Raw genomic sequence first — 24,315 nt, forward strand, 5'->3', positions numbered from 1 at the left:
TCCTGAAAGACCTCCAGGTTACTCCATGGCCACAATTATTCTGGATGATGGTGGATGCACTGAAAACTCATGTGCTGCTTGAGCCCTAATTATCCACCCAGCACAGGCTAAGCCCTCAAGCAACCTGAGAAGAAGCAGCCTGAAAATAAATCTGAAGGGCCTAGCTGTCAGCCACTGAAAAAGCAAGCTAAGGGGGCTTGCTAAGGGCTAACAATACACCTGAGTGCTGATGACGCTGCTGCCACTTCCCAGGATGGACCAGTAGTGGCACCTCTTGAAAGGAGTCCAAAGCTATGATGTGATGGTGAAGAGCAGGGGAGACAGAGCAATAGATGCAAAATATTTTGCTGCGGTTCTGTTACTGGCATGAAGTATTGTTGTAATTATCTGTGAGACACTGACACATTAGAGCCTTGTAAGAAAATACATTTTTAGTTTTCACAGGTAGAGCTGGGACCAAACAATTTGTCTTTCTCAAAGAAGGATCAAGAGATGACTTTTAGAAGGGGAAAACTTCCACAGTTTAACAATACCATGAATTCTATTGCTAAAGCAAAAGAGCACAAAACAGAAGAAAAAAAAGCCTTAAGAAAAACAAAAGGCTAAATTGGCTAAAGTTGGCAATACTATACATGCACAACGTAAATAAACAGCATATATGTATGTATGTATGTAAGTACATATATGTACTTACATATATGTAAGTAAAAAGAGATGTTAAGAAAACAAAATTAATTATTTTAAATTACTTGGATTGTGTGGCTCTAGTGTATTCAGGGAATACTATTACTACGGGATTCTATAGACCTTTTAACGTAAAACGCTATACATCCATGTATTAAACAGAAAGCAATTAGCAAAGGAGTAAACCACAGTAAAACAGTGCACGGTTCACTCTCATGCCCATTTGTTTATATTTGGGCTTATTATTATGTATCTTTTCTTAAATAAAAAGTTATTGTCTCTCTAAATGACATTATAAAAAGGAAATCCTTGGTAAGAGAATGAAACCAACATCACTGGGAAACAGGGTGCAAATTCTACCAATCTGTTTATTGCTAAGACAGCATGGTCAGTTGACATGACAACACAAGCTTTGAGTAGATTTGTGTTAAATTTTTTAGGCCTGTCAGTAGAAGAATGCATTTCTGAAGCCAGAGTACCAGTGTGCAGAGTAAACCTGTCATAGGTCTTGACCTTGCATGACCCACCAGCCCTAAGCTACCAAAGAACTTTTGCTGTACTTAACCTGCAGCATGCAAAGCACCTGGGTGATTTTTAAGTTTACACATCACCTAAAGCTTCATCTGCCTTATATGCCAGGTATCTTTCCTCTTTCTTATACTCAGCCAGTCATCACCTGGATAGAAAAAAGTAACCCCGTCTGCCATTTCAACCCCTATCAGATTTTTACCTATGCAGCGAGAACTCCACAACTTGGGGCCCAACATGCATGGTCCCCTTCTGCACTAAAGCATCCTTATCTGTATCACAATCTCTGCTCCCTAAGTTTTTTGTTACCCCTTAGTACTAAATTCGTGAATATGGGCACTCATCTCTGAAAACTATGGTGATGATGTATTCTAAGGCATTTTTCACAGTATTTTTTTGTCCTTAAATTCTGAAACTGTGAACTGTTGTTTTCCCAGTCTTAACCTGGGAGACTAGAATAGATGTGAATAGTTATTGTTATCTTAAAAATGGAAACAGCAATTTAACACCAGATATTGAAACTGAATGAAAAGAACTTTTAAAAAATGTCTGCATCTGTTGAAAGAACCTGTTTATGGATTCACTAGAACTGCTTAAAATTTCCTGAAATGGATCAGACATACCTGTCCACTTTCAACACAAGTGGTTAAGTGGGGAATGCAGCTGCCACATTCAGGATTAAGTCAAGTGAAAATTCAAAAGGGGTCTTACTCTTTGTGTGTTGCTTTCCACAAATTTGTCCTGCATGAGGTTGTATCACATAAAAACAGAAATGCAGTTCAGAGTGCTTTTGGTATACATGTGGAAAGGAGAGTGACTTCCATCAGGCTTTGATGTCGAATGTATTCCCAGTAATACTCCTGTGCGCCATGATGCCAGCAGCACCATGAACTTCAGACAAAGGGAATTACTCATTCACTTCAGCAAAACCTGGAAGGGAGCACAGTGAACTCAAGCAGCCTTCCAGTGGCACTGTACTGTGTCCTGTCACCACTACTTCACATGCTACGAATAACATCCCATCTACCCAAAAGTAAACAGCACTCAGCTGATTTCCAAAAATCAAAATACAAAGGCAATTGCTCACATGGGTAAGAAAAACAAACAGGATCTGGCAAGGTTTTGTGAGGAAACCTGATCTACACACAAAAACATTGCCCTCTTTTTTTTAAGTTGCAGACGCAACAAAAAAACTGAGTGGCAGAGCAACAGATAATGAGAATAAGTGAAGTGTAAGAGGATATTTATGCTAGAACTGAAGTATCAAAACTATGGGACTACAAAGTACTTAGATTCAGCAGAAGGCAGATTTAAGGCTTGTAAGAAAACTATCAACTTCATTGAACATACCAGTCTTTGGCTAGCCATCATCAGACAGGTCAAACGCCATCCACCCACACCACAGCCTGTGAACCAATGGGTTCTCCTCTCAGCTTCCATGGAAAAGATACAACTCCTGTGATGGAGCTACTCAGAAACTGGGGGTTAGTTTGAATGGGTCATGTAGGTCCTCATTTATTCAGGAGAAAGTAGTAAGTTGTACTGAATCACTGTGGGGAGGGTACTGTTTCTCCCTGCTTGCTATGGAAGATGCCTAATGACTAACTCAGAAAAGATGCTTTAATTTAACTGAATTTAGAAGATATTATTATTCCCCAGAAAGAATGTAACCGATCATTTTTACTTGGTGGGAATGCAGATTCTGTTCAGTTCATTCCTGAAGTTATTTTAAAATATTTCTTCCATGTAGAAGTTAAAACAAAATGGGAGACAAGTCAAAACAAAACAAAAAAAAACCCACTAAAACCACCTCTGCCCTATTCACTCAACCCTCAAAGACTAGCATCAATCCTAAACAGCTCAACATACAAGCCCCTTTACCTAGGCCTCATGAAGTTGGTACATTTATTTAACTGGCTTTGGCACAGGTCCAGAATTTCCTTTAATTTGAAAGGAACTTTCACCTGTGACAAACTTGCAGGATTAAGTTTAATATTCATGTTCTGAAGAACAGAAACAAATGGGACTAATAAATCTTCAATAGAAATTTACAAGATTCTTCTGGCTTGATAAATTTAGCTTGGGGCAATTGCTCCTTAACACTCGATACATAAAAAGGGATCCTTTTTCCATTAGCATGCAAATTCCTTACACATTTCATCTGAACTACATCTTGCAAGTGTTTTAAGAGTTGGACACCATTGTGGTCTTTTTCCCATTTGTGACCATTCAAATGTGGCCATGCAAACTCCTTGTCTGTCTTGTCGTTTCTTCTATGAAGCCGTCTTTTTTTTTAATTAATTCATAGCACATGTAAAGTAAACCAAAAATATCTATTTTTGTAAGATTCTCAGGTGCTGTCATCCTCCAGTTCTTAAGGTAGACGTCTGATACACATTTCCTCCCTTTCTAGCCCATTTACATGGCACAGTGAGGCAACCATTTAAAGATTAACGCACATGGAGTGAAGTACTCTACGGACTACACAGCTCTTTAAGTATTTCCTTTAAACTCTTGCACATATATGTAAAAGAAAAGAAATTAAAGATTATTTGAAGAGTTTGGCAATGAAAATGAGGTGTTAGCAGCATTTTGAGCTGGTAATAAATTTTATTCGACTGTTTTATTACTACAGGGCAAAGGCAACTATTTCTTTTGTGGGGTCTTTCAGCAGCATGAGATGAAGGTTTAAACTTTAACGTATGGGTAGTTTTGAAGTAAATTCAGCATTTTGTAAATTACAGTTTACGTCAGATGTAAATACATGGCAAAACTGCTTTTTGATTGTCTTGCATACATCATCTTTCACATTTCTGAAACAAAAGAGCAAACTGTAATAAATCTCGCAAAACAAGGTCTGGTTCCTGGAGCGCTAAAACATTTTTACATGAAGGCAAATGCAAACAAGGCCCGTGTAGCCAGGTGGTGCCAGCACAGCAGGGTGTGCTCTGTGATGCCCAGGCAGACAGTGTGGGTCTGGGCTGGGCTGAGGGAGGGCTGAGCACAGCAGAGCCCATGGCCAGCGTGGCTTGGTCCAGCTCCCAGCATCAGTGAGCTGGGAGGCATCTGCTGGGAGCGAGGCAGGGCTGGCTCCCATCTGCTTGCAAATGCTGCAAGGACTGACAAAGCAGTGGACATGGATTACCTAAGATCACAGAGAAGTCAGTGAGAGCCTTAACTTGCCAGGAATTATCGCTTCGTGTCTGTCCCACTCTTACACTATTCCCTACACCAGGTACCACCTTTCTCACTTCAGAGTATAAATACTGGCTGAGACAGAAATTGTTCTAACCCTTTCTAAGCCATATGTGAATTGTTTTATTAATGTAATTATTTTAATTTCAAGAATGAGTCAAGAGACAATGAGGTCTGAAGGAGTTGCTCCTCATTATTTTCTATATTCCATCCCTAAACTCCACAACTTACCTCTGTTTTGAGAAACAGCACAAAAATACCACAGTTGATGGTCTTAAGCCTTTGTAGAGCTAACTAAACAGGCAAGGGTGCACACCACAGAGGCCCCACAGAACCACCACGGTCTAAGAAAGCCTTTTCTGCGGTCAGCCTGCCTATTCCAGTGACACACTTTTTTTTCCTAATCTTCACCTTTTTCCCATCTAACAGAAACACTTACTCTTCTTAGTTCTACTTTAGCACTTCTCTTTATCTTCAACTTTAAAAAGCAGTCAAGGAAAAAACAAATTGTCACAAATATGAGAAGTATGTAATCATATTGAACATCATCAGAAAAAAAGAATTTTTTATGTGAATCTTCAAGTTCACTGCACCACAGGTATTTAATTATGGTGTCACTGAACTACCAATTTTATCAATTGCTATATCATATAACTTCTGAGCTTTTGTCTGAGTGAGCAGTTACCAGTGTTTACTCACACAAAAGCCTACAAAGGTATTTTTTTTTTCACTGACATGTCCAACACACAATGGAATAAAAAGAGGCAAGAAATAAAATAATATTCTAAACTCAAGGACTAATTAAACTGAATAGAGACAGGGAACACATTAAGTGAATGTACTACCACAGACAATAAAGATGTGGCTCCATCAATTTCATAGAGAAAAAGAACCCCATTAAACTGTCAAGTTAAGTGATTTAGGAAAAAATGTCCCAAATTACAAAATAATCTGTGTAGTTAGGGTAATCAGTACATTTGGGAATCACTTGTTATCCAGTCTCAGAGATTCTAAATGACTTCTCAATAATTTTCAATTAATATCCTAAAGCCTAAATCACAATATAAGATTGGAAGAAAAAACTGAGACTAGTTGCCTGCATTAATAAGCACTCACACAAAAGACATTTGCATTGAGATGTGTAGATACTGCAGCCCACAAGATGTTTCCCAGTCTTCCAAAAGCAAATGCAGAGCTAGGAAAGATCCAGCCCTGGATCTTTTCCTTATGGTGCACTTCAGCTTGAGAGCCTTTCCACCACCCCAGGTCCCTGAAGCAGCAGGATACTGGTGAAATAAAACTCCTAAGTTATTCCAGGAGGCTGACCTCTACCATTTTACACAGGATATTAAATAGACCCCAGCTGTCTCCACTTAGAAGTGACTTAGTTCACATGTTTTATAAAGGTCCATTCAGCTGCTTTCTGAGTTATCACAGAATTGAAGCGACTTTCTGTGAAGAAAAACAAACTTATCCAGTGATTTCCCTTACCCACTTTTCATGCAGGCACATCTCAGTTTTCCAACATCACAACTGGCATCTACATGTTCTAATGTAATAATCTGTGTCTCGATTATGAAAATATTTGACTGACAAATAGCTGTCTCAAATCCATTGGAAGAAACATACAAAGTGAAGCTTTATTTTTTGCTAAATCCAGGTAGACACAGTAATTTACATTTCTATGGATGCCTCAGAATGCAAGCATTTATGGTGTATGACTATGGATCTGAACACACAGTGCAGTTCACACAATTTCAAAAACAGATGGCAGGGAAGTTACATGGATTTAGATCTTACAAAGCAAAAGAGCATTTCTTCAGGCTTGTGAAAATAATAGCAATCAACCTATTAGAAAGTCCATGATAATCCATGTCCATTCAGAAAACTTTAGTTTTACTTCAAGAACTCAACAGACTTTTCAAAAAAGCCTCCATTTAAAAGCTGACAAATGTTACTTCAATATTTTTGTATAAAGGATGTGCTCTGGGATAACTGAGTTCTTGAACTGAGTGACCAATCCTAATAAGGGATGGCAATTTCATGCTTGAAAGAAGAAAGATTAAAGTGATCTTGAATTCTACAAGATCTGAATACTTTTAGAAAGTATTAAAGGAGATACATAATCACATAATCTAAATATTCTCTAAAGCCCCTAAAAATAAGTATTTGTACTGTGAACAAGAGGAGAAAAAAGCCAGCTATTAAAAAACCTAATCGTGCTGCTTTTAAACATTGACATTCCCTGTTCAGTTGTCCCTGTTGCTGCCCAGGTGAGTTTAAGCCAATAGATGCCAAAAGATGCCTGGGCTCTTTGCCAGTGATATTAATATTTATAATTCATATTTACTCTTTCCAGAACATATTAAATAAAATGTATTATTTTATTATACTTAAGAGTGGGATGGCATTTCAGTTCCATGTTCCAATTTTCAATATCATGCAACTTTTTAAAAACCATTAGCTTTTGGGATGGTTTTTTCCCTGACTTGCCCTTATCCCCTTTCCATTTTTTCTAAACTTTAAAAAAGAAAACTGTCCACACATTTTTAAAGTGCAGGAAATAAATGTCTAATAACCTTAATCCATGTTACAAAATAATAATTCTCAAGTTAAGTGGAGTAAAATCTTGACATTTTCTTGGTTTTCCTTTTCCACATATACCCACATGTGTAATATTCATATCCAAACAGCTTAACAAAGTAGATTGTTTACTTTACTACTACTATACTGTTTTAGTAGATCCATAATAAACAAAACTGTTTTCAAGCCTATGTCAAGTTATGTCAAATTATAAAACAGACACTTCACATAAAAAATCATGGAGCAGAATCTTTTAGCAGTATTGATTGACTGATTCTAATTTTGAAAGCTATTACTGAGCAATGTGGGCTGACATGTTTTGAGTTTATGGAAAAACAGAAATCCCCCCAAAATTATTCCAAGAGATAAAGGTATAGCACTGCTGCTTTACAAAAACTCAGGTCTTGGATAATTCAGACTGGAATGTAAGTTAGACACCAGAGTTTTGCAACCATTTGCAATTGTACAATTGTGCAATTTGCCCAAAATTAAATCAAGGCAATGAAACTAAGTGAACTATGTGCAGCATCAAAATTTTTTCAATAATGACATAATAAACCCACTTAGTGGCAAATCCTGTATGAGATCAGTATGGCAGAGTGAAGAGTAATGACAAAAAGAAAAACCACAACTGAGAAGGCTTTGAAAGGTGCCTTAAACTACCTGTAGACTGCATGAGTGGCCATCTCCAACACACATCATCAGTTACTTTTTCTCTTGTAAAGCATTAACGAGTTTTGACCAAAATGGCTTCTGCTGTAGCTTAAAATTGGGTGCAGAGTAAGCAGGCAATGCCCACCCATTCCAGCTACTATCAGCTTCCTTTAGCACTTTAATGCCAAACACAAACTAGAAGCAAACTGTCTGAAGCCAGAAAATGTCACAGAGACCTACACTCCCCTATTACAGAAAGTGCATAAATTCTGCCCAGTGATAAAAACAAATGCCTTGTACAAGTTCTTACCAATACTCCACGTACAACAGACTTGGGTTAAAAAAAAATTCCCCTATAATACTCATTTTGTCTTCCATCTCAATTCTTGTAGTACAAGTACCCTCTGATTTCTATACTAACGTTTTGTTCCCCTACACCCAAAATAATTTCCTATTTGATTTTGTGACATCTGTTACTTACTGCACAAACTCTCTACTAGCAATTCCACTTTTCACCTTCAAACTTTACTGATTCACATTAATCTCATTGAGATCAAGCAAGCTACAGTTGGGTGGCCATCCTACACTAGAATCATAAACTGGTTTGGGATGGAAAGGAACTTAAAAGATCATCTACTTCCAATCCTCCTACCACGCACCCTTCACTAGAACAGGTTGCTCAGCTCCATCCAGTCTGTCCTTGAACACATCTATGAATAGGGCACTCGCCACTTTTCTGGGCAAGCTGCTGAGTGAGTCACCTACCCTCACAGTAAAGAAATTCCTAATATCTAATCTCTCCTAATACCTAATTCCTAATATCTAATCTAAACCCACCTTCTTTCAGTTTGAAGCCACTCCCTCTTGTTCTGTCACTACAAGCCCTTGTGAAAAGTCCCCCCTCTTTCAATTTTGTAGGCTCCCTTCAGGTACTGGAAGGACACAAGCAGATCATCCCAAAGCCTTCTTTTTTCTAGGCTGAACAAACATAAATTTCTCAGCCTTCTCTCACAGGAGACGTGCTCCATCCTTCCAACCATCTCAGTGGCCCTCCTCTGGACTTGCTCCAACAGGTCCATATCCTTCCCAAGCTGGGGACCCCAAAGCTGGATGCAGTGTTCAGGTGGGGTCTCTCTCACCAGAGCAGAGCAGAGCAGAGGGACAGAATCCCCTCCCTCACCCTGACGTCCACACTGCTTTGGATGCAGCCCAGGACACCTCTGACGTTCTGGGCTGTGAGTGCCCATGGCTGGGTCATGTCCAGCCTTTCATCTACCAGCATCCCCAGGTCTTTTCCAAAGGGGTGCCCTCAATCTCTTCATCCCCAGCCTGTGCTGATACTGGGGGTTGCCGTAACCCAGGTGCAGCACCGGTACTTGGTCTTGCGAAACCTCATGAGACTTCCCATGGCCCCACTTCTCAAGCTTGTCCACCTGGGCTCTCTCTAGAGTCAAAATGAGCATTTCCAGAGAGCAATTCACTGTACTCCAGCATGGGCACCAAGGATGAGTTGGATGAATTATTCTCCTAAAGCACATGCTCACTCCACTCAGTATGGGGAGACCCCAAATGACTAAGATGGAATACACTTTTAATATTCAGATCAATAAAGTGTCTAATCACAATTACCTCACATCCCTATCTTGGTATGCATGGCTGTGTGTACCTTTTGTGAGTCCATCACGATACACTGGAGCACAGCCATAAAGAAAGTCCTTGTCTCCCTCAAACATCGCCCATTCCTCCGGAGAGTTTAAGAATCCAATACCCTTAAACTGTTCTGCTGTATCTAGCATCCAGGAGGAGGATATAGATCAAAACAGCAGCCAGGATTTCAGTGACTGGAAAGAGCATGGATGACAAGAAATGGTGTATGACCCAAGCGACAAAAACTGTGCTGCTGCAACTCTATATTTAACTACCCACCATTACAAATCTAAGACTTCAAATCATTCCTCTTGACTGCTAAGTTTTTGAATTACTTCTTGTTTCTTAATCTCTCCGTTCTAAAGCCTATTGTTACTATGTCAAGTTTGGGAACCATCCCTTTTCCAAAAAATGTCAGACTTAATTATTGTGGGCACTATGACTGTGTGTCTTGACTATTAGAATTTTTTAAATCAGCTATTGAAAGTTACTTCAAGCTATGCAGAGAGTGATCTCTCTTTTTTGTACTCCAGGAAGAGCTACTTCATTGACTGTATCTCTAAGTGTTGTCCTTATGTCTTATCTATTTGTCTTTAAACTTTTTCTACTATGAACAGTGGTTAAATTGTGCTTTATGAGTATTTTCATGAACTCAGTTTACTGCTTCTTGTAGAATCACAGGTTCAAGATCCTTGTTGTTGATGACAGCAAAAGATTATTTGTTTTTCATGACTTGAGCTTTGCTTCTGCAGAATAGTCTTGTTCACTCTCAACTTTGGGTTACTGGAAACCAAGCACTCTTTGAACTGTATTTTCTTACAGACATCACAATATCCTTTTGATTTGGGATATTCCAGTATACCTTAAATGTCTTTAAATCTCTTCTAGGAAAACTCCCTCATCATTGTCATTCACCTGTCTGCCATTTATCTATATCCACAAATACCTTTCATTTTTAGTCAAACGGATTACCTGCCTCTTCTGCGCAAATCCTAACTCTTCTTGTTCTTGTACTGCCATGATCTTCAGTTCCAGTCTCACTGCTGTATTTTTTCACTTCTGTACAAATATTTGCTCCTGAAATAACTGACATCTCTAAGCAATGTTTTAATTTGACTAAATAAAATTTAAAAGTAATAAAACCTTCTTGAGTTCTTAAGAATAGAGACAATATGAATAATAAGCAACAGAGAATTGAGAAATGCCAGGTAATGGCATAGGTTTTTTTTTAAACCATGCTACAGACATAAAGTCAGTAGGATGAAAGGGATTCTAGGCAATGAGGAGATACAGGTGCTCAGTTCTGCAGAAGTATTAACTTGTCTGGGCTCTACCTTAAATTTAATGAGACATATCATTCTAATTTTCAGACCATAGTCATTGATTCCAACCTGTCTGGATACGGGTATTACTGCTTTGATCAAAACTTGTTGCTCAGCATTTTATAAAAAGCAGAGATAAACAGTGAGGCAACAAATTGATTAAAGATGTCTGCGAGGAAACCACAAAGATCAGTGGGTAGGCCTATCTCCATTAACAATCTAGAAGGTTATCTAAGGATAAACAACACACTAATTAAAGTGCAGATGTTGCCTAATCTCTATGTCATAAAGTTCACAAATACAAACTATGCTGATAGATAAAAGTTGGCAAAACGAGATTCACTTTATAATCTACTTCCTAACACAGAGAAGGAATACAGGTCATTGACTTTCGCTGTCCTGAAAGAACCTGGAAATCAGTAATAAAGGTTCTAGAGCTGTGTTAGTGAGTAACATTAGACATAAACTTCAAAACACCACAGCAAGGTCTCTAACTGTAGCTCTAGAAGCATTTGCACTAGAAGCATTTGCCCTTGAAGAAAGGACATGCACACTGCACTGAAATCAATGTATCTGTGATGCAACCTGGAATTTGAGAGATAATGTTGGACAAGATGCTCAGGTGACAACACAGAAGCAGGCATCAAGTATTTAACATACTGAGTTAGAGAGGAATTATTTGTGGCACAAAAAGGAAGTGTAATTAGGAGTGAAACAGAAATGCTAAATCTAATTCAGTGAAAAACCTAATGAATTGTTGTACCCCAGTTTGGTGAACTCAATAGTTGAAGCATGTAAACTCTGAATGGTGAAGTCTCAAACATGCATGCTTGATAGGACACCTCTGCACAGTCTGCCTGTACTGTGCATTTCTGTTCAACTTAACATTAGGACTTTATGATTTGAACAACCAAAGCTGTTTGAATCAGTGTAGCCCCTTCAATTCCCCAGTGGAAACTCGAGCCCTAAATTTGCAGCTTGATTCTTGGATTAGCTGGAAGATGTGTATGCAATTCTGCCATCAGGCTGATGACACAGATGAACAGCTAACTATGCATATTGCTTTTCGGAACATAATGCAAGAAGAAGCAGAAACTCTTCCTTCAGCTGTAATCCTCTAAAATATTGTATGATGATGCACTATCACAAAGTCAGGGCACTTAGAGATCAGAACTGTATTTTCTTGAGAATACCAGCTGACTACAATTTATTGAATGTCTATCATTTATTATGAGACATATTTATATTCTAGACAGCCACGAGAGTTTTTCTAGGAAATTATATGATCATCAGTGAGGGAAACTGAAAAGCAAAAATCACACAGAATACATAGTACTGTGAATATTAAGTATCTAATTTGATCTTTAATATGCAACATAAAAACTACCCCAACATGTTTATATGATATGGGCAGAGGTAGAAAATCAAAACACCATGAAAAAAAGTGGGAATCTTACTGAGACTTACTAAAAGGGATAAAATTTTAACTTGGATATAATGTATTTATGAGAATCTCACCATATTTCTATTTATATGTTGGATTTTATTACAACTTTATTCAAAATACTGATGCTAGGCATGTTTTAAATTCGTTGTAAATGTAAGACTTTCATATCCTATGTGTGTTTTTAGTATCATGGTGTTTTTAAAAAATGTATGGTTCTGTATTTCTGCGCATTAAATATTTCCAATATTTTTTTGAAGAAAAGGAATTCAATTCCTTGTCACAATGAGGGAAAGTTAAATGTGACATTCAATGGCTTCAAAGCCCTCCCTTTTTATTGGGAAAGAGCAGAGTGTGCAAGGTCCTCTGAGGTTGTTTCACTTCAGCAGGAGCTGTGTAGCCAAATGAGTCCTCCCCCAAACATCTAAGCACCGTCAGTACATTCCCAACTCCTACAGCCAAGTTAAAGTGAAAACGGTCTTAGTTCAGTAATGATTGAGGTGGTTTGCTCTAATCAAATTAAACCAGCCAAATGTTCTTTTCAAAGGTAACTGTCTACTCTGCAGCTGTATGCAAAACACCACATCAAATGTGGAAAAAAAAAGTGATAGAATTCTATCCTTACAGTAGAGCCCTGGCTCCACAGATGAAGAGAAACAAAAGCACCAGTGCAGCTAGGAATTACGACCACAGAAAGCTCCCAGAAATATGCTAACTTAAGAAACACTGAACAAAGTACTGAAATTTCCAGTTTATAATTAATTGATTTCAGGGAAAAGGGAGTTCTCTGGCATTGTTAAACAGCAATTTATCACACTGACCACACTTCAAATAGATATTAAAAGACTAGCCAAAGTTTCACATAAAAGAGAGAAAAAAATCATGCAGGCTTTTCCACTCTATTTCTCACTTCATTTCTCTGTTTCTATCAAAATATGTAACATTCAGCACTGACTAATGTTTCAAAAGTCTAAACTCAATAGGTTTCACTTAAATACAGTGTGACTCATTTACACTAGAACTGAGTTTTCAATCATTAAATCTGGGAAACTCCTGTAAAGATGAATTCATGTCTGAGTTAGTTTTTTATTTTCTTTTATTAAGAGAAGATCAGTCACCTGTTAATGATAATCCAGAGTAATAAGCAGTCAGCGTTGGTGTGAACCCTTTTAAGACAGTACAGAACTTTTTGCTAAGCTCATAGATTGTTAGCTAGGTATGCCATGGGAAACCCACCCAAGGACAACTCTACCAATACCAGCAAATTGGCACACTCTGTTTTCAGCTATGAGAAACATTCACCTCATCCTAAAAAGTATCAGAGATACTTCAGAGAATAGAAACCCATCTTCTTCTGAAACCCTAAAAAGACATCTAAAGCACCATATGAAAGAGCTTCTTACTACTCATATAAAACATTTTTTATGCTGCCTAAAGAAAACACAACTGTGTTGTTAGAAACTTAAGGTCTGATTTTAAAGGGATTATTTAGGAGACTGTTTCCTTTTTTCCTAATGATGGGGCAAATTTTCAAAGGTAAAGGGTAAATAAATAAATACTAAAATCAATACAAATAATTTGGATGCAATGAGGTATTTTCAAAAGAGTTTGGAAATCAACAGTCACAATTCCATTCTTCGACAATCATCTCATCAACAGCTTCCCAAACAGCAGTTTCCCAAATGGCAAATGTCAAAGGACATGATGGGAAAAAACACTTGGAAAAAAAAAACATCTTGGAAAATTCTGAAGAGGTTTTTTATTCAATACCAATTCTTTACAGTTTAAAGGTATACATGTTAAATAATTGTGCCTGCATAATTAGAAGGATTTTTCAGATTATAAGAAGATATGAAGAACATGTATAAGTGGAGGAATCTTCTTTCTTTTAAAAGAAAAAACACAGCTTAGTTATATATGTATATGGGCACACTTACCTTCTTATAATTTGTTAGCTCATTAAGAATCAACTTGTTCAGCAATACTGGAAAATAACTAGATTTTATACCAAGCAAACTAAATCCTCTATATAGAGAAGTTTTGGAATGAACTGCAACCTCTATTTTCTTTACTGTTACAAAACTTCATAGAGTAATTTTAAAGATTCAGAACTAAATTACATCACCTAAGAATTATTACAATGACAAATAATCACTCTTGATGTCAAATTCATGTTACTACTCTGTCACGATAATTATATTACTTATTCTGCATGATTCATTTTAACTTCTAATAGAAATATTCTCTAGAAATAAGGCTTTAATCTAATACATGAATAAGAATCAGTATCTGTGATTTGTATTCTGATGTACATTGTCCCTGAACTCTATCCAGAAAGATGTTTTAAAATTCAGTGCATTCTTAGCATCATAGCTATTTCTATTTGATAATGAACTTAGATCTGTGCTAAGCTTCAAACAACAACTTAAATCCCACCAAGCCCACCTGAGTGACTTAGTCAGTGCTTTGCTGAGCCACAGACTCCAGGTCCAGCCTGCTCTCTTTTAAACCCTGGGACAGCAACTTCTCCTTGCTCCGTTCCACACTTCAGCCAGAAGTGAGTACCATGAAGCAAACTGGAAAGGCCAAATTAATCTACCCTGGCCTTTGTCTTTAAGTGTGGACTATCCTCTCCCCTGGCATCTAAAACTTTTCAAGGCTCAGTTTGGAATCCTAGACCCCACTCCATACCCTGGAAGACACAGCCTGCCATCAGCAGTGGTTGTGGTGGAAGAAGTTGGTTTTTCCTTCCAGGCAGGACCCAGCAAGGCTAAATATCTTCAAGAAGAGGACAGACATAATCATTCACAGATTCAAAGAAGGAAGAGAGTACTGGACATAATCTAAAATTACTAACATTTACTCATACAAAGACTGGTTTTTGTAAAAAGCTTAGATTTAGAATGAGATAAAATACTTTTTAAAATGGTCTTGTACTCATTCCAGAAACTGAACTTCCTAAGGCTCAGAAGTCCATTCCATACTCAACCCTTCCTTCCTGACATGCTCTTATCTTGCCCTGTTTCTGCCAGATCATGTATTAAAATTAAATCATCACATCCCTAACTAACAAACAATTCATATGATTGGCAAGAATATCCTTGTCTTCTCAGTACATGTTCATTCTGAGGACTGCAAGGTTGCAAGCAGATGGTGACAGGTCAGCACTCATGCTCACTCTGTCCAATGTCCTCTGACAACAAATTTCCCCAAGACCTGTGTGCCCTGTTCAGTGGCAACCCTATCACTCTCCTTTTCCCTCCAGCCATCAGAGAAGCCAATATTGCAGTCCCTTCCTTCCCAAGACCTCTGCAGTGTCCCTTGCAATGGCCAGTCAGTACAGGGATGATCTCCCTTGCCTCCTGACCAGAACTGCTCTCCAGCCTGGAAATGCCTTTCCCTGGCCAAGGCACTTCCCGTCGTCACATCTGCCTTGAAGATGATCCTGTTTGTGTGAGATTAAAACTGACTCTGAAGCTCATTCAGTTTTTCCTTCCCATTACTCATCCATCATTTCTACCTCAGCTGAGATTCATCTGCCACACAAATACTTGGCAAGTTTCAAGTTCAGTTTCTTCTGCTCCACTCCATCCCTGCATCTTATTTTACTCTTTCTGTTTGCAAGACAATCTTTCTAACCAGCAATGCCAAGATCACCATTTCTTTGTCTCCTGGGGCTTGCCAGATGTCATATTGAGTGATGCTACACAAAAATAAATTGTATCACACAATACAGCACACTGCTGATGTGCAAGAATGACCTCACAGACTACAAGTTTAACATTAGCTTGGCAGAAAAAAGAAGGAAGGAAGCAGAATTCACTAGAGACAAACACCCCCTAAAATAGAAATGTTTCACTTGACAGGATGGAACATCTCAATGATTTTGAGAAGATCATCCTTTCAACTTATTAACAGTACAGTAATAAAGCCAGAAGCCAGCATCAGCATCACCAAAAATTAGAAAGAGAAATAAAATTAGCTACTGCCTTCTGAAATTTTTTCCCTCTGTATGCTTGCCCATAATTTCAGTTTAAAAAAAAAGAAAAAAAAGCAAAAGAAATACATGTTCAAATTGTCTTGCAAAAGGTTAACTAGGTACTGATGATCTGCTATTGATTTATCCTGAATGCTCTACAAGGTCAGACAAGGAACTTCAAGACACTTAGAAAAATACTTTCAAGGTACAAGGAAACTTTAAGCCCCAAGCCATTTATACACTTCTGGGGCCTCTGGGCAAGGTAAAGCAAGTGCTGGTCTTTATGTCAGCATAAGCAGGGATGGGGAGTGATGTGTGTGCCAGCCTCTCCCCCAACACTCAGGGGGCCTTGCCAGGGCAATCAGCTGAGGGGCTCCACCAAGCACCCAAGGGCAAACCAAGAGACAACAGCATGGACCACGGGATTGCAGTAGCAGGGAAAAGGCAGCACGACATGCCTGCTGTACTGCAGTCAGCAGTTTACAGTGCCACTTATAGTTCAATGGATATAAAATAACATAAAAACTTGAACATGGCATAATTGTGCAAATAGTCATAATTACTGTGTTTCCCCCCACTGATTTGTACACAAAAAAGAATGAGGAATAGATTCAGACTTCCAGGTGGATCATTCTGTTGAACCTAAGTCAATTAGCTGGGGCACATATTCTGCAAGGTATCAGGAAAGAGAGAATCAAGACTTTCATTTCTTACACGGTTATGATCACTTTGAATGGCACTTACTCTGACACTTACCTTTGAAATGACACCCCAGACTAGACTATATTTTAATAGGTCATATTCAACATCATCTCAGCTATTTAAATACTGGAAGTTATTAAACCATGAAAATACTGAAGAAGTTGTATTTATAAAAGAAAAGTTATGAGATAGGAAGCAAAAATATACAGCTTTGCATTTTTGTTCAATTTGCTTATGGTTTAATGCTATTAAAACTGTTAAACAGAAATATAAATATGATAGAAAACAAGCATGCCAAGAACTACAGTAGTCTGCCTTGCATATCACCTTCCCAGAGTGCAAATTCACAGTTTGATGATGACTAAGATACGGGGGAAATTATTCATCTGATTACCAGCAGGAGAGAGATAAAATGAGTGCAAGATACAGCTGAATTTAGCATTATAATCACAAGAAGAATTTTTACAGATATCTTGCAGCAGAGTTTTACACACAGGAATTTCCTGAATCTAATATGTCATTTATTCCTGGCAAAGTCTGTTCTTTATTGACATATATTTCATTTTTCCCAACTAGAACAGCACTAAGCTATGGAACTGCTAGACCAACTTTTGCCAGATTTACCTACTGTATATAATAAAGTTTTATTCAAGTATTACATCTGAAAGGTCATCTAGAGGAGCACCTTGATCATCCTACCAGCTACAAGGGACTTTTCCAAGCCCATGACATAGTTATTTTCAGGTTGATTTACAGTAAGCTTTACTCTTCAAGATTCTATTTTAAACTTTGTTTTGTGAAAATAAATAGAATAGAGTAAGGTGTCCTCTCTGAGAGGAGCTCTATAAAAAGGGTAAATGTGAACAGGAAAGGATTTTAAGCACATAGCAATTATTTTAACTGCCTTTTCCCGATGCCTTTCTATACACTACTCTTAACAGTCTTATAAAAAATCAAATCATTCCTCCGTATTTCCATTACAGTACAGAGATTTTCAATACCATCACTGTTCTGATGAAGATTATATTTCCCTTTGGTGCTTTTCTTGCACTTGGAACAAAGAAACACAAAACAAAGCTCTCAAAATTAGCAAGCAGTAGCATGGAAAAATATGATAAATATTATGTTTAAAATTATTCTAGGCTATTTAGACACCTCTCCCCTATGGAGAAAATTCTCTTCCAGCCCTAGTACCAAGCACTGGAAACCAGTTTTGGCTCTAACTATTTCTCAGAGAAGTGATTCTACAACTGTTAGGACAAACCTGGGCTGGAGGAGCACTGCTAGTCCTGAACCCTGGTCCTGTGGCCAGCAAAGCCAGGGAGCTCTACCTGTGCCTGCAAAGTACTGGGCCTTTCCTTGCCAAACTGTTCTCCACATCCAGCTCCACTTCAGGGCCACAGAGAAGCCCTGGGCTGCTGAAATCCCCACTGCACTCTCTGGAGAAGCCCAGAGGTGCCATTTGAGTTGAAAATGACACTCAGTCGAGTTCATGTGGCCTGAGATCTCTGCTGCCAGCTGATGCCAGAGCACCACAGCCGACCACAGGGCCTGTGCAGCTCATCTGTACAGAGTCTGTCTAAATCTTGACTCACTGAATGGCTGCTGGCTTGCATTGAGCAACTCATGGATCACACATGCCGCTACTCAGAGGGAACAGATACAACACAGTATCTGCAGTTCCAGCATAGTTCTCTCAGGCCAGCTGCTTGTAATATTTAGAAAAAAAGTAAAGGTCCTCTCAAAATCAAAAATATTTAGTTTAAAATTTTTGTGCTGTTATCTCAGTGCTGTGAAAACAATGTATATTTTAATCCAGTATGCAGACAATGCATTTGGAATTGTTTGTATTAATTAGCCTGGCCATGATATCAGTTTCCAGAATGCATGCCCAAACAATTAAAATATTTTGATCATAATATGTTCAATAAGTACAGTTAGATCAGCTGCTTAAAACTGCAGAACTTCTTTTATAGCATTTCCTTTCCTGAGTATATTTACATAACACAAAAATAGACGTTTAATTTCAATAAACTGCAAACTCTTCTACCATATTTTGTAACAGAACTGGGCCATTTAAATGTTTTCAAATAATTTGTCCATTTGAAGGACATGATTCCGGTCTCTCCAGAGGGCTCCTTATCTGCCCTACAGGTTAAAATATAGACAAAGGACATGACAAAATGTGAGGAATAGCATTCCTCACATTTTAGAAGAGATAATGTTTGGAATTGCTTATCTTCTGCCTTTTTGTGGAAAAAGGTGTGCAACCAATGTCCCAAGCACCTTGATACATTACCAGCCAGCCCCTTGTTTCTCAAATGCTGCTTATGGCAAAAGGTACAGGCTTCACAACACCACTATGAGGACCTGAAACACACTTACACAGATTTTTACATTAAAATTACATTCTCATATTGCTGGTTGAAATGCTCGCTGCTTTGCAGAGTTTTCATTCAAGCTTGTAAAAATATTTGAAGCTTCAATGTATTTATGCAATGCTCTGTTGAGATTCAACTGCACTTGTATCAAGCAAAAGCATGCAGTTGCATAGTCAATTAATCAAATAGCTCTTGGAAAAACAAGAACTCTATTTCAATCATTTAGCTGCACTCAAGATTAGAAAGCTCTTAAAAAGATCTTTTATATCACATGGAAAGATGTTAATGATAGAAAAATTCTTAACTATTATGTTCAAATATTCCCAAACAAGACGTAGCTTTCAAATATATAAATGCCTAAGCCTGGACAACTAAATCCTCATCTTCTCCCATAAACTGATGGGCTGCATTTCAAAGATTTTGACAGCTCCCAATTATTCCTCTACTGCTAAGGACCAACTTTGTGGGTGCTCCTCTAAACCCAAGTCACTTGATCCAGTGATCAAACATAGGATGCCAACTTTTGAAGTATACTGACTAAGCCTCTGCCATTACTAGGTGCCAGCCAAGATAATGCTTATTAACTGAATTGTGGATTTGCTTGATGAGCAATGGAAGTGTGAGCTGCAGCCTGTGTGTCCCATTGCCACTAAAGTGAGACTGATGACATGCACTCCATGGTCAGCATTTCAGAATACATGCACTCTGCCTAGTCAGTTTTGACATAAAGGAGACTGTCACATTACACTACCTTGAAATGAACAAAAGTGAATTCATCTCTAGCAACTGACTTTCGTAACTTATATATTATTCTCTGTCTCATCTTTCCTTTTGTGCCTAATGAACACGCCCTGATCTCAGACCCTACAAAAAAGGACGATTACACGTGTAAGGCATTTTGAAATTCACCTGTGAGTTCAGAGTATCTATTTCTCTAAGACTGAAAGAGTCTTGGTGTTAGTGAAGTACAAAAATGTTTTCCTTTTGCTGTGTAATATGCATGTAAGTAAGACAAAGAATGGAAATACTCTTGCTAATATAGCACCACCAGCAAGATGCTGACCAGTTTCATTGTGAGTATCTGCAAAGTGAAACTTACTTCTTAAAGTTCACAATTTTAATAAAAGATGCTCACAGGCTGCGGAAGGCTTCTAGCTAGAGAAAAATGTAAGAGGTTACAGTAGGGCTAGCTTTATCATTGAGAGCACAGGCCACTTATCCAGGATTTTTGCTACTGACACAACAGAAAGGACATCCTGGGGCCACTGCCACCATTTTGTGAGAAAGGTCTGACACCTGTACTTTTGCCCTCTTGGTAGCAGAATCAACAGCTCATGGTGAAAATTAGTACCAAACAGCACTCAACCCTAAGGCTGCTTGAAAAGCTTGAAGTCTTAAGCTGTTGCTTCTTTTTAATACCATAATCTACAGCTCTCTATAAAAGCACCTAAAAAGGCAGAAAATACATTCCACTACTATTGTCATTCTTGCAATTTCTATAATGAACAGAGCTGGTAAAATCAGCTGCAACTGGCAGTACTAATAGGTCAGACAACACCAGGGAGAGGTTGGGGTTTTTTCATTTTCTCTCATGCCTGAGGAAATAGTATATATATGGCTCCTTGCCCATCCATTCCAACACTTAAATCACACACCTATGCCTCTGGAGATGGGTGTTTGTGTGTGTGGGAGGCAATGCACAGGGATGAGGTGAGGTCTGGCAGGCAGCACCATGGCCTGTTGAAACCTCAAACCACACTTCATGCACACAGTTTAGTGCTCACTCCAGCCACAAACCCAAACCAGTGTCCATTCCATTTATGCCCCTAAACTCTCGCTCACCCAATTCACATACTGTACCCAGGACCTCACTGATCAGGACAGTGTCCCACCTCCTCACCTGACCACGTTGGGGTGTTCGAACGTCTCCAGGTGCCTCAGAACCGCCACCTCTCGGATAGTGGACAGCGGCATCCCCTCCTCGCTGGTCTGCACCCGCACCCGCTTCAGCGCAACAAAGCGACCTCCGTTCTTCAAGTCTCGGGCCTTGAACACCTTCCCGTAGGCTCCTTCCCCAATCTCAGCCACACACTCATACTGCTGGTCAGCCAGGTTTGTGCTGTCCTTATCCATGCTGGCACCAGTCCTCTTCCTCCTCTCCAAGTGCCCCGAGGTGGCTCTCAGTCTCACTTACTTTTCGAAAAACCAGTACTTTGCTGGGATGCAGACAGGCCACGCGCTTGGTGCCTCTGCCAGAGAGGCAGCGGGAAGCTCCTGCCCTCCTGTTCTTGATCCTTTTCTGTACTGGCCACAATGCGCCTCTGCTTTTGGCCACCAGGAATTATCATACAGTCTTTGGGAGCATTGCCTGTGTAAAGCCAAACAAATCTGGAGGACAAACCAAGCAAAAAAATTGAGTTTAGTTTAGTTTACTTCATGACTTTGTATTGTTCAAAACCTGCTAAAATTAAGCTAATACAGACATGCAAAGCAAAATCATGGTGGAAAGGAAGACGCGAACCATGAGGGTGACATATGTATCAAGGTCCCGGAGTGGCTGATACACTACAAAGTTATCACGGTCTGCGCAGAAGGCTAGGTACGCATTAGGCTACAGAGCAACAGCAACCTCAGGGGTTTCACTGAGAATGGCCTAAAGATGATGACCCCGAGACACATGGGTGATGGGGATGGCAGAACTAGCTAGGCATGCGTGAGAGGAAGCGTTCCTCCAAGAACTTATGTCAGGATTTCAGGACTCCCAAGTTTTCCTCATTTAACGCGGTGGAGTCCTGGATATGTATTGTGCTATATTACTGACACTTGCTAGTAAATAATAGCATTTAGAGGTTTCGGCCTTGGTCTGCTCTCTCCTATGCTAAGGCCTTCATGGAAAGATCATGAACACATTGCAAGAAACAAAGCACCTGCGGAGAGAACAAATACATGCAGACTGAGATGGCAATAATACAGTATGAAGCATTGTGCACTGAAGTAGGTTCAGAAATACGCACTTTAGCAAATTTACTAACAAGCAAGAGTATTGGCTGTGTGTACTGCTACATGTGTCACTGGGAGCTCTTTGCAAAGCAGCATGGTGAAAGATGTCTTCAGGAAAAGCATGCTCTGCTGCAGAGTGCATGAGGCTGGAGAGCAGAAGCACTTCTGCATCCAGTTTCATCCACTTTCTGCAGGACTGCAAACTCTCTCCCTTCACAAAGCTCCACATCAATTCCTCCCTTCCCCCTGGCCCTTTTTAACACAGCGATACAGTGACCTCCAGGATTGTAGCCCTCTCCTACACCACATTTTTACCGCGCTACCATGAATGAGTCCCAGATAGGTGAGTCCGGGATCTCTTATGTGGAATTCAAGCACAAAGTGCGACGGCTATTCCACACACTTACGCTGATATTACACCTCAGCTGGAGATGAAAAGCGTTATCTGAAGGAAACCTGTGCCCACTGCTCAACCCTTCTCCTCGGCTGCAGCCGGAGGCGGCACCCTGCCTCGCCGGCTTCAGTTCCCAGCACAGCTGCCACGGCACCGCATCGCCCCAGCCACCGGGCAGCCCTGCGTCCCCCGCCTGCAGCATCACCGGGCGACACCGAGAGCGGGCCGCTGTGGGGGGCCCCCCGGAACCTGGTGTGAGGGGGTCCCCGTGCCCGAGCCCGGTGTGCGGGGTAACCCCTGCCCGAGCCCGCCCCGCGCCCCCGCCGCGGCCGCCCGCGCCCCCTCCGGCCCCGCGCCGCGGGCAGGGCGCCCCCGAGCGGCGGGCAGCGGCGCCGCGCGTGCGTGGCGGCGGGGCCGGCGGGCCTCTGCCCCGGCGCGGCCGCGTGGAAACTTACCCGTGCTCGCCCTCCCCGGGCACGGCGGGGCACCGGGGCCGCCCCCGGCCGCCGCTGCCCCCGCCGCGCTCCCCTCCGCGGGCGCCCCGCAGGCGGCGGGGGGTGGCGGCGGGGGACACGCGGGGAGCCGCGTCCCCGCGCTTCCTCTCAGCGGACGGGGCGGGTTGGGGGGCCCGGCTCCGCTGGTCGGCAGGACGCAGAGAGGACCCCCCCGGCGGCTCCCCCTGAGGGCACCCCTTCCCCCGCGGGCCCCTCCGCGCCCCCGCACCGACCCCGAGACGGCTGCGGCGGCACCGCGGGGCGCGCTGCCCCGGCCCGGCCGCCGAAGGGACGCGTCCGCGGTGCCGCCCGCGGGGAGGGGGGGCGAGCGGCGTGGGCTCCCGGGCCGGGCGGGGAGGGGACGGCGTGTGGGCCACGCCGCGGGGCCGGGTGCGCTGAGCACATGGGCGCCCCGCGTTACCTGGTGTGCGCCACGGCCGCCTGCACCGCCACCAGTTCCCCAAATAATCCTCAGCCCCGGGGGGTGGAGGGGGGGAGGGAGGGGGTGAGTCCTCTCTAACACAAACCTCCCATTGAGCGAGGCGGGGTGGAGAGCCGGCCCGGGGTCTGCCCCTTCACATGGCGATGTCTCCGGCAGGTCCCGGCAGCGGCCGCCCGGGCCACACAGGTAGCTGATCCGCGGCTCGGCCGCCCTCGGCTCGCATCCTCCCGCCGCCGCCGCCGCCGGGCTGCACCTTGGCGCAGAAGGAGCTCGCACTCGTCCCCCAGCCCGCTCCTCCCGCCCCCACCCTGCCCGGAGAAAAGGAAAACGCGAAATAAAAATCGCGGCCGGCGGCCCCCGGGGAGCTGCAGCGCCACGATCGCAGCCCCGCCGGCCGCAGCCTGCGGTGCGGGGCTCGGGCACCGGCCCTAGGCGCCGCCGCCGCTCCGCCGCTGCCCCGGCGCTGCGCTGCCGCTGCTCGCTCGCTCCCCCGGCCTCTGTTCTGCCTGGGAGCAGCAGCAGCTTGCTGGCTTCTTTTTTTTTTTTTTTTTTTTTCCCTCTCCTCAACTTTTTTTTTTCCCCTTGCTTTCCCACGCTGGCTGAATGTGACTTGACCCCGTTTCAAAAAAGTTTGACATAGTGCTTCAACATTTCCGCATTCCTCCCCGACTACAAAGGCTGCAGCCGCCTCCTTCTGCTTTCTGTCTCTGCTCTCTGTCTTCACACTCAATGAAATCCTTCATGTGCCCCTGCCGAAGGCAGCCGCATACCGCAAGGGTCGCCGCGAGCGCCGCGGCCAGGCACGGCCCGGGGCGAGCGCCCCAGGGGGTCCCGGCAGGGCCCGGCCCGGCCCCGGCCCCGGCCCG

General features: G+C 41.7%; 1 protein-coding gene across 2 annotated transcripts in view; it reads right to left on the bottom strand.

The window, feature by feature from the left end:
* The window catches only part of CDK6 (cyclin dependent kinase 6), a 128,820-nt gene extending 105,116 nt beyond the window's left edge, over positions 1-23,704 (bottom strand). Inside the window, exons 1-2 of one of the 2 annotated variants that reach the window (XM_054274332.1) lie at positions 23,535-23,704; positions 21,020-21,507 (exon numbers count right to left, since the gene is read on the bottom strand). In XM_054274332.1, the coding sequence (XP_054130307.1) occupies positions 21,020-21,252 (233 nt within the window). In that variant the 5' untranslated portion in view covers positions 21,253-21,507; positions 23,535-23,704. Of the gene's footprint in view, positions 1-21,019; positions 21,508-23,428; positions 23,459-23,534 lie in introns of those variants that run through there. The other variant, XM_054274333.1, reaches the window with a different exon arrangement.
* Positions 23,705-24,315: the final 611 nt, after the last annotated feature.

The sequence above is a fragment of the Melozone crissalis genome, unplaced genomic scaffold (genome assembly GCF_028551555.1).
Source record: "Melozone crissalis strain CALT ecotype California unplaced genomic scaffold, PUWL_Pcris_2 ptg000016l_1, whole genome shotgun sequence".
In the NCBI taxonomy this organism is placed as follows: domain Eukaryota; kingdom Metazoa; phylum Chordata; class Aves; order Passeriformes; family Passerellidae; genus Melozone; species Melozone crissalis.